Here is an 11,355-nt window from a genome sequence, read left to right as displayed (position 1 = left end):
TTTTTCTTTCAGAGATTTGCTGGGGGGGTGGGTTGTTTGTTTTCTAACTTGAGCGTGATGCCATGCTAATTCAAGCCCTGTGCTTCATGTATTCTCCATTTTATTCATTTCAAGAGATAGTGTTTGGTGCCCAGAGAAGAGAATTATTATGTCGTCTTTCTCCCCCTACCCTTTGAGCTTTTAATGGTAGTATGTGACAGCATCCATTGACTGCAGTAGTTAATTTTCAGGAAGCAGACAAGGCTTTAGGAGATTAAACTAAAAAATATGAACCATGGAATTCCAGAAAGGGGTGAAAGTTAGTGGTTAAGAACCAGCTATAATACAGTTACCCAGCATGAAGTGTCAATTAATTATACTTTTAGTAGTTAATAGTAGTTAATTCTGCCTTTTATAACTAGCATTCAGGATGGCAAAGGGATAGACTTGTTTTGTCAATTGTGTGCGTGCCAGATGGAGCCCTAATATGTGTCAGCAGATAAATGGGCCATTATTAAGATTAGATGCATAACGATCATTTCAGCCTTGTTTATTTAGGTCATCGACAGCAGTAGAAGATGATCTCTTATAAGTAAAAATACTTTGGGATCTGAAAACCTTTTGCTTTTCTTAGACTGCTGTCAAAATAAATGTAAAAGGTTTGGTGTCTACTTTTAAAGTAACACATTAAGTTAACTTTTAGTTTACGTAAGTGAGAACTGAAAAAAAATGCACAACTACAAATAATTATACCAGTGACTTGATTTGTTGTCCTGAGTAGTGAAGCTGATAACTCTGTAAGCAGATGAATTTGTTCATTTATTAGATGGAACTCATGAAATTAGTATTTTACCTAGTATTTCAGCGCAAGGCTCTTCGGTATTTACTTACTTAGTACACAACACAATGTTCAGTTATATATGTATTCTTAAAATAACATCTGCTACAACTTTAGACTCCTTGCACTAATGAAAGACTTTGATGGTAATAAATGTCTGTGTTTTATTTCAGGTTGCAGTGTAAGATTTTGGAAGTCATAGCTCCAGCCCATCACAATGGAATGGCAAACGGCCACACCAGCAGCACTGATGGAGACACAATTGTCATCAGCGACAGTGACGACTCAGAAACGCACAATATCTCTGCACAAAATGGGTAAATGATACTTTTACAGTATAAAGCATTTGGGCTGGGTAGAAATGAGACTAAAGCAGGCATGGCAGGGTCTGACTGAAATAAATTATTTGATCTGTATGGATTGCGAGTGTTCAGCCAGCTGAAGGTGACAAGCTGAATATTCACAGGTGCCAGTTATGCTATGTGTAATCCACCAGAGAACTGTGCATTATGAGACATGTAGTACCTACAGAATAATCATTGTTAATCTGTTTGGAATGCCAGTGTTTCTGTTAAGAGATGGTGGAAGAGCCATGTATGCCTATCACTAATCCTCTCTGTGCTGCAGAACCTGTGCTGCTATAGCTTGGAAAATGCAGTCGTGTTCTGCATTTCTACAGTCTGATACTACTTAGCATGATGTATTACTTCACTTCCATCATGGGGCTCAGAGTTGAGATTGCCTTATAATAAGAGGACATGCTCTTAACTGGAACTCTCTGAAAAGTGTTTCCAGAGACTTAATGTGTCTGTGTCCAAAATATAAAAATGTACAAAGCTTTCTTCATTGTGCATGTGTCCATATAAATATATACCATTGTATTTCATGGATTTGATTATGATTTTAGGTGCAGTGAAACAGCATGTGTCTTGTCTTAAGGAACTGCATGTAGGCTGGAGTAGCTTAATAACATTGAATAAGAGAGCTTCTTGGTTGTAATTGTGGTTTTTAATTTGGAGTATCCCTTTACTGACCAGTAACTTAGCTTATATATGCAGCTTATCCTAGCAGTATAATGAGAAGAAAGATTTCTGTGCTTCACAATCACAATGTTGATGAAAGAAGAGAGTTTGAAATGGGCTCCAGTCTTGTATCTAGCAACATACAGGCTTTATATGAACTGTCATTGACTTTGAGATGTCATGTGGATGCAGAAGTTATTCTTAGTGATTGCTGCATGAGGACTTCCATGTCCTGATATGCCTTGAGTAACTAGGGTGGGGCTCCTCACTTGGCTAAGAAAATAACATGGGATAAATAATTTTAAAAATTCTCCTCTGTCTCTTGAAGGCAGTGTCCAAGTCGTTCATGAAGAGGTCCTACATCTTTGAGAAAATAAATGCGTTTTCTATGTTCCACAAGGCATATGGCATTTGAAAGGAGGTTATTCTTGGAATAATGCAAGCGTGCACAGAGCTGACTGTGGGACTGATCCCTTTATACTGCTGTCACTTTCATGCATGCAGAGCTGGTAGTAAGACTGAGTCTTACACTCCCAGCCTGTGGTTCTCCCCAGCTGATTACTTATTTTGACAATGCAGAGAAGGGAGGGAAAAAAATTTCTTTCTCTTAGAAAGTGAAATCTTGTGAGAATATACAAATTTTTGAAGCACCGTTCTGTGGCATACCTAACTAACATCTATGCTACAAGCTTAAAGTCGTAAGAGGTTTGCAGTTTAAAATGCTTACTGGAAGTTTTAAGTGAGTCTTTTTATAACAAATGCAAGAGTGTAATAACACTCCAGTTAGTTTCTGGATATATTCTGGGTATATGCAAACTTGGAAAGTATTATTTGCTGTACCTGTAAAACCTATCTGAAAGTAGAGCATTGTTGTCAATTTTTGTATATTGGCATCTAAGATTCTTTATACCCTTACTTGTAACAGTAAGAAATCTCACTGAACTGAGTGACATTGTTTGCAGCCCTAATCCTTCAGGGACTGTATTTTGCTGTTTATGGAGAAACTTGGATGTGGAGAATATGGATGTTATTCGCCTTGGGACCAGTGTCAAGTTGATATGTGCAGAACCACAGTTCTGCCTCCGTCTGCACACAAATTTCCAGGTTTTGAGACCCAGCCTTCGTGCAAAGCTGCAGTGCTGTTAAACAATGGTACAGCAGATGCTCGGTGTGTTTGTGAGAGGGGGAGGGGAGCACAGCACAGATTGATGGGCCATCTGCAAATATTTTTCCTAAAGAATCTGTAAGGCTAGAGAATCTTAACTGAAAATAGATGTCATTAGAGATCCCAACCTTTCTCTGACCCTGCTTCTGTTTGCGTGGGGCAGAAATAGCCACGCGTTCTGTTTTTTTTGACCTTCTTCATTGTGTTCTGCAGTAAAAGCTGAGGTTGTACAGGGAGAAAGAGGCCAGGATGCTCTCACTTCTGCACTCCCTCAGATAAACAGGCTGCCTTGTAAGGCCTGGGTTGCGAAGCAAAAGGTAGCAATCTTCTTAGATCTTAAACTGTTGATGTTATGCCCTGGGACCCTCTGGTACTGTAGGATAGTAGTCATCATAGAATAGCAGTGTTCATACCTTAAACTGCTAGACTTAAGGATAAGGTTGAACTCTTGCATTCGCTTTAGCACTCCGCAGTAGACTGGAGTTTGAGGGGCTTGTACTGCCAAATATATACAATACTAACTGCAACTTAAATTCATGGCATTCCTCCTGCCAGGACTGAGTAATGTGAACCATCAACCACATCAGAAATACTAGAAGAAAAATTTCTTCTTGGCTTGCTGGCTGGTTTGTGGTAGTAAATTTGGGTGTTTATTCATTTGGAAGTGAAGTATCATCTTTATTTTGGGGAAGGGTTAATCGTTCCTGCAAATTTTGGGATGCAAGCAGAGGTAACAAAATTTTTGGAAACAATACCAGTGGAACCTTACCATCCAGATTTTTTACCACCTTCAACCTAGTTTTTCTGCCTCTATTTGGAGAAGAAATTATGAACAGGATATTTCAAAAAGTGCGGTCATAGCTTGTCATTAAAGCTATACAATGTCTTCAGTAGGACAAATCTTTACTCATCTTTAATTCTTATCTTTCCTCTTTCCTTCCTTCCTCTCTCATCCCTTCATCCCCTGAATCTAATATTAATGGTGGTAGGTCTTAGTCCACTTTGTATTGTAAGGAAAGACCAAAGTACTGGATCAAAGGCAGCTTAAAATCTTCATCAAAAGTGCTGTTGTCTTGTCCCTAGAGCGGTATAATCAGCATGCTGTTATCAGTCTTCAGGTTGCTGTATTTCCATGTTGATATTTTAGTGTGATTCCAGAAAATATTTGCAGTTCCAAATGGGCGTTGTAATTGCTCAGTATAAAGTAGCTTGGCAGCAGCAACCTTCAGAGGTGTGCAGAGGCCAGCTTTTCTTTCAGGATCAATATACTGACAGATCACTTCTCTGTAAGGCTTGCACTGGAGCGTAAGGAGACCATGAATGATTGTGTTATTTAGCAGGCATTCTTCAAGGGAGCTTTTCCCATTCTCAAACTTAGCCAAAGAGAAGAAGAAAAGCCGCTGACTCCTTTTGGAAAAGGAGGACAGCATTAATTTTAGATGCATTCCTGGGTTGCGAAGCAAAAGGTAGCAATCTTCTTAGATCTTAAACTGTTGATGTTATGCCCTGGGACCCTCTGGTACTGTAGGATAGTAGTCATCATAGAATAGCAGTGTTCATATTTTTCTGTGATATGAAAAGAGTATTTTTCTGTGCAATTTTTCTAGTTCTATTAAAGCTGCAAGATATAGGTAGCTCCAGCAAGACTCAGACCAGATAATATAGCTAGTCATGTCCTGGACAAGGTAACTCAGAAGAACAAGGTCTCAGAAGTTCCTTGGTAAAGCTACCTTAAGACCATGCTGTCTGAATATAATACAGCAGGACTATAAGCAGAAATTTATATCCAGGTCATGTGGCCAAAGTAATTGAGGGGCTGATGAGATTATTATCTGTCGGTGGTTCAGAATAACCTCATTCCAAAAATGCAAGACTCTGCCAGGTGCTAGGCACGTTTACTTGAGTGCAGTAGAAACTAGTATAATATGGGTGAGTCAGCTCCAGTTTTCACCTGCTAAGTTACAAGATACTCTGTTATTCTTTCCTCTGGATCTGGTGGTCTGTCAGAGCTGTCCTGTGAAGACTTGATGTAGGGTATCTCTGCTGCAAAATGGGTCTAACCTTTGCTAACTCTTATATGTTTTATATAATGCTTTATAAAGTAAAATATAACAAAAAATAATATTACTTTTATGCCAAAGCGACTAGATAATCTATGTAATTTTTAAAGCTTTCTACATGTACTGAACACCTTTTTCTTCCTCTTCTGCACTGAGCAAAATTTTTACTTTAAATTTGGATTTATGGAGGAGGATTTCAGGAATATGTTTACTTCCTAGGATAATCATTGGAAACTCAGAAACTAAGCAGAAAAAACTTAGTGTGTTTGGAAATTAGATTGGGGCTATTATATATGATCCACTGAAGGTGAGAGAAGGATTTACTCAAACTAAAAAGTAAAGGTTAACGATACAAGAGTTAACCATTTGATTATTCTTTGGGCCCTGCTTTTGATTACAGACAGTGTTGGAGCTGAGAATCTATTCAAAATGTATAAATAAGTTAATATACTTTTGGTATAACATTGGTACTTGGCTTTTATTCTGTATCTGAACACTATCTGCTTTGGGTCGTTCTTTAGCTGGTTACACTAAAGGACTGGAAATGCAGGGGTGTATGGTGAGGGAACAAATTTGCATTTGATACTATCCAGAAATTTCTAGCGACAGCCTTCGTTACTTTAGCTTTCCTCTCTTGAGGCTGAAGATGATCATGGAAGACCAAGTCCCAGTATGACCAAAATATGAAGCCTCTTTTAACAAACTTAGCATTATAGGCAGAGATGTTAAAATCTTGCCAGTGGGTATACTGAATTACTTTGTTTATACAGTTTATCTCTGTTTTGCTAATATGACTAGCTGGGTAGGGGTTTTTTATTATTTTTCTTAAATTGGAGTTGGTCTGAGTGACTCAGCTTGAGACTTTAACTTGGATAGCATCATGCACAGCAGACAGTGTATATCATAGTGCTTATCTGTAGGTCCAGTAGACGTGTTGCTGTTTCCAAGTCTAAATCTTTTCTGTCCCTTCATTTGGTTTTAACTATGTTGATCATTTAATCATTGTAAACTATTTATCTCCAGAAATTTGCAAATTATTCTTATCTAAAATGACACTAACTGTGGATAAATACTGTTTCTTTTACACTTCATTTGTATGAATTAATGTATTTATTGTTAAGCATCTGAATGTTGCATTTCTTTAGACTTCTATTTCAGAGTTAGTGAGGGGAAAAAACAAGAATTGGAGCCAATTTCACATTCAACAAGCTTGCAAAGTACTGTTCACCACATCTTGTGTGTGTTCTTCATAGGGGTAAAGAATAGCAAGTGGTATATTGATTTATTTTGTTTTGTCACAGACTCCACCTTCAAGCATTTTGTAAATGCCAGAAAGACTGACAATGATGATGAAATGCATAGCTGTAAATCTCCTAGTTCATCCACGTAACTTCTTCACCTTCCCTTACTGATGAAATAAGATGGCAGTTGAATTCTTCCTGATAAAGCAATACGACTTTTGATTACAAATTACCACCCTAGGAGAAGTTAGTTCTGTTGTTTAATAGCAAAATGCAACATTATTTAAAGAAAATCTCAGTAGTTTAACTCTGTCCATGAAGTCTGTCCATAAATATACCAGGCTATTTAAAGTATATTGTCTATGGCAAAAACCCTCTTTTTGTTTTTTAAAGGAGTGAATTTTGTTTTGGTAGCACGCCAGACCTGGGTGGTTATTCTCCTAGGAAAAGGTGTAAGAAAAGAGTTACTGTTACGTTAAAACTGAAGAAATATTTTCTGGGGGGAAAAAAATCTAGTTCTCTGTAGCTGATAGCTGTAAAAGGGAAGTACACTTCGGGGAGGGGACGGGACACACACCATGTAACTCTAAGCATTTATTTTAAAGCGTAGATGCATTGCTTTACGATTCCTGTTATTTTTCAGAATGTTGTTGGTGAGGGTGTTTTTTCTAAATGGGTATTTCAGAAAAATATTGTACCTGTTTATTCGTTTTGAGATGTGATCTGTAGCTCTATGGCTGCTATTTTTATTAATTTTATTTAACTCTGTCTTTTGGACGCCTTCCTCATCATATTTTTCTCCTTTTTCCTGCCTTCCTGTTGCCATCACGAGTACTGAGAATATTAAGGAGACTATTTTCTGAGGGATAGGGATGTATCATTACTTGTCTCCCTCTTTGTTCTTCCTTCCCTTCTCAGGTCCCATCTCCCTGCTAAGAAAACCAACATCCCTGATCCCTTTTCCTGTTCCTTGCAGGAACTGGCTTTGATGCAGATCTAAATCTAGTGGAAGAGAAGTTAGCAGAAGTGAATAGGTCCTCTTTGGTACCAGTGGAAGTTACAGCCTGTATAAAATACGGCTGGGTATTTTCAAGAGGTCCATTGTGTATGCATATAAATATATTAAATGTGTATGATATAAGACTGATGTTTTGTGATTGTGGTTAACTTTTAATTTTTTTAGGGAGAAGAAAGCCATAATTGACCCTTCTTTGTTCAAATACAAAGTCCAACCTATTAAAAAAGAACTATATGAAGCTGTTATTGTTAAAGCATCTCAACTAAGGTAAAAATTAGTATATGAAAGTTAAAATTGTACTTTATAACCGTGTGAGTTGTGTAAGTCACTGTAAGATGTTTTTTATATAAAATGGCATTTTAGAATAATATGTTAGAACTACTAGAGGCACTGGAACAAAATACTGTTTCACAGGCTTTCTGTAGCAAGGGTTCCAAGCTTTACTAGTATTAACACAGATACCAACTCCTTAAAAGTCTTTGTGCTTTTGATGGCACACAGATGAGACCTGCTGTTGCTTCTGATGCCTGTGCCTTACTGCTGTGACTGATGGAGTAGGTGAAAAAAAGTTTGAGAACCCTGTGCTATAATATTGATGAACTATTGGCATTATGAGCTCTCTCTGTGTGGTAGCGTGGCTGGTTTGAAATGTTGGAGCAGACATTGGCAATCAGACTGCTTTACTACTTTAAAATAGAAAGCTGCAAAGAGTCTTTGCTTCTTAAATAACCCAATTTTGTCTTGAATTTAGTTAAAACATTTTTTTAGAGTAGATTGTGCTTCAAAACTTCATAAACTGGATACTTTGAAAAAAATTTTCAGTGATTTCAAGTCATTTAGTTCCAGCATGAATCGAGATTAGTTTTTTCGTTAACTACTCCTGTGTAGTTGGTTTTCTCCTTCCCATGAAGTACTGCGGGTTCTCTGGGATGCCAGGAAGCATTTAGAGTGCACACTGTCCTGTAGCAAGGAGTGCCACAGCCTGACCAAGCAACGTGTGAATTCACACCTCTTACTTGTTGGCTCAAGACTTCTGTGCCTTACCTCCCCGTCTGAGAGATGCGAATGCTGCTTTCCTGCTGTCCTTGTTTGCGTGTTTGTTTTCACCCCCTTCTGACACAATCAGACTTTGGTTTTATTTGGGGATTTTAAAAGCTACTGTGATAGCAAGGAATGTTTGGAGGGTCTAGCAGGGATGAATAGGCTATGGAGTTTGTCTCTGTGTGTGTGTGTATAAAAAAGCACATACCAGGATCTTCAAAACAAAAATTACAGATGCATAAAACAACTGTTTAAGTATTACTTGGGTTTTGTTTTGTTCATAAGGAAATTTTATATTGAATTGGGGTTGCAAAGAACGACTGTTAGTTGCAGTAGTAAGGGTGTAATTTATAATTAAGAAAATGAGAAAAAGGTCAATCATATGATGTTACATGTTTTGCACATATTGTCAGCTGTACTTAAACAATAATTAAATATGTTATTTGATAATACTACCTTTCTTTCCTAATACAGCCGGAGGAAACATTTCTTTTCTCGTGATAGACTTAAACTTTTTCTGAAACAACACTGTGAACCACATGATGGAGTCATTAAAACTAAGGTAAATAAGAAGGAATAATTTGTGGGATAGAGTATTGACCCTACTCAGTCTTTTTTTTTTTTTCCCCTCTTCTCTGCTAGCTGCTCAGAGCTTCTTTTTTAAAATACATCAAGTTTAGCTTTTTGTAAGTATAATATATTGAGTTAGTATTTGACTTTTCCAAAATAAAAGGATGAATACTGCAACTTTTTCTGTAAAAAAACAGGTTTTTGTTAACTTTTGCTTGTAAACAAGATAGTAGTTTTTCTGTACGTGGAGCAGAACTTAATTCTCTAATTTCTTCTTTAGCTACCAGTTTAGAAAAGTCCCCAAAATAAAATGGGAGCTTTTACCTAGAAAAATGTTATAGTAAAACAATATATATTTTTGCTTAGTCTAACACATGGGTTGTTTTCATTCTTCAAGGTATGCAGCTGGTATTTCTAAGTCAAATAAAAATTAACTATTTCTGTTTTGGTACAGTAAGCTAATATTATTCTGTTGTAATGCTTTTAGCTGGAAAATATTTTATTGTAGATTGAATTCAGTCTCCAGTTCTTCGGTGAGACAGGAGTACCGAAGAGTTCAGGTGGCTGGAATGAGCTTTTGATGAGGCCTTAGATGTTGAAGATGTTAAGATGCATATCTTCGTCATCTTATGTGGAGATATATGGTGATACTTAGTAGAAGTTCAGACTAAAGTTCCCATCTTAGTCCGTGCAGGATGACTTTGAGAATTTGTTTCCTTGTGCTCAAGGAATTGAGCAGCTTTTCTCACGCTTACCAAATAAGCAGCAATTTCCCTTGCCTTGTCTTGCTGTGCTGCAGGAGATCCTAGACTTTTTCACTGCATATTGCAGCCTTGACCCTGAAATCCTTATCTTCACCTTGTTTTTAGAAAGTAGCACGTTTGCTTATTACGTCTTGTGTTTTGTGTGTGTGTTTAAGAGGAATTCTCATACAGCTGTGTAACTGCTCTGAGATGAGAGCATCGATGAGAGGTTTGCCTCTGAAAGTTGTAGAAAATAACAAAGGCAACTAACTTCTAAATAAGTTTGTAACTTTAAAGTCCATCTCCATTAAAGAAATGGAAATAGAAGAAGATAGAGCTGAAAGGGATAAACCACTCCCTTCCTTGGGCTTGTTAGTGATCATGTTGTCCTTGATGTGATACAGTGTGCTGGGTCTAGTTATCTATTAGCGATGATTTGTGGTGCCTCAGGAAAATTGTTATATTCTGTACATGTGTGCATTTGTCATCTTCTCTTTGTTCCGGCTTTTTGTGGAGTGTCTCCTTGTTCCCTTGCTGATTGCCTTGCATTTCAGCAGTTAGGTGAACATGTCCTATTTGGAGTGTCTCTTTTGTATCCTCATCTGTATCAATTGATAAGGGCAGGCTTCCTGAAGTGACCAGGTTGGGAAAGCAGACTTGAAAAGAAACTTTGACAATTCAAAATGAGAGAAGTCATAAACGTTCTCCTTCTCCAGAAATGTTTAAGTATGATAGAGAATTATGTGATTCTTCAGTAAATTAATTTTCCAGCTTTCACTGTCAAAAGTCATTCTCAACACATTTCAGTAACTTGCTAGGAAGGCTGTGTCCAGCTGTGTTTGCTAAAAGACATCTAAAGAAATAAAATCTTACCAAATGAAGCCAAATTCTATTTTCAAATGTGTGCTGCTCATATTATTATCCACTTGGTGGATTAACTCTACAGTTACATTATTTGAGTTTTATCTCTTATCCTAAGCTAACCAGTTGTGGATCTAGTTATTTTTATTGTCTTTTTTTCTGAATTAATGATTCATTAATTAGCTTATATTTATGAAAAGGTAAGAATTTCACAACCAATATCTGCTTTCATCTTTCTTACTAAGGCAACATCAATTGCAAAATATAATCTAGCAGAACAAAGTTTCTCCTACTTCTTTCCTGATGACCCACCCACATTTATCTTCAGTCCTGCAAGCAGACGGCGAGGGAGACCTCCAAAGAGGGCATCTACTAGTCTTGTAAGTAATAACATTTTTAATTCCAGATGAAGATACATCAGTGTAGTCTTTAAGTTCTTCCATTTTCTCTGAACTTTCAGAACAGTTGGAATGCAAGGTTGATGTTATGCTTTTTTTCTTTGAGGATGAATTGGAATATATTACATAATTGCTACTAAAGTAGATTGCTTTATAGTTAAGCTGGTAAAAGGGACCATACTTCATATGTTATCTTCTTATTTTTATCTTTCTTATTTTTGTGATCCCACCAAGAAACTAGCTTTTCAGTGTGTTGTGAAGGCGCATAGAGTACTTGTCCCTTCTGAGAATTATTAATAAATAATTTGCTAAAAAACTTTACTTTGTATTCTTAGATACAATTATGTCACTTGCCCTCAGATACAGTTACATCACTTGCCTGTATTTAAACACAGTGAAGCTTAGTGCTCTAAACTACT

At 37.1% G+C, this 11,355-nt stretch overlaps 1 protein-coding gene across 1 annotated transcript in view; it reads left to right on the top strand.

Annotated features, from left to right (window-relative positions):
- Window positions 1-11,355, top strand: part of BAZ1A (bromodomain adjacent to zinc finger domain, 1A) — a 67,643-nt gene that overhangs the window by 20,007 nt on the left and 36,281 nt on the right. Inside the window, exons 3-6 of the mRNA XM_009319459.1 lie at window positions 991-1,134; window positions 7,489-7,590; window positions 8,839-8,926; window positions 10,784-10,918. Coding sequence (XP_009317734.1) covers window positions 991-1,134; window positions 7,489-7,590; window positions 8,839-8,926; window positions 10,784-10,918 — 469 coding nt within the window. The remainder of the gene's footprint in view (window positions 1-990; window positions 1,135-7,488; window positions 7,591-8,838; window positions 8,927-10,783; window positions 10,919-11,355) is intronic.

The sequence above is a fragment of the Pygoscelis adeliae genome, unplaced genomic scaffold, assembly GCF_000699105.1.
Source record: "Pygoscelis adeliae isolate BGI_AS28 unplaced genomic scaffold, ASM69910v1 Scaffold71, whole genome shotgun sequence".
NCBI lineage: Eukaryota > Metazoa > Chordata > Aves > Sphenisciformes > Spheniscidae > Pygoscelis > Pygoscelis adeliae.
Note: the sequence above shows the minus strand (reverse complement) of the source record. Positions and strands in the feature narration are given on the sequence as shown.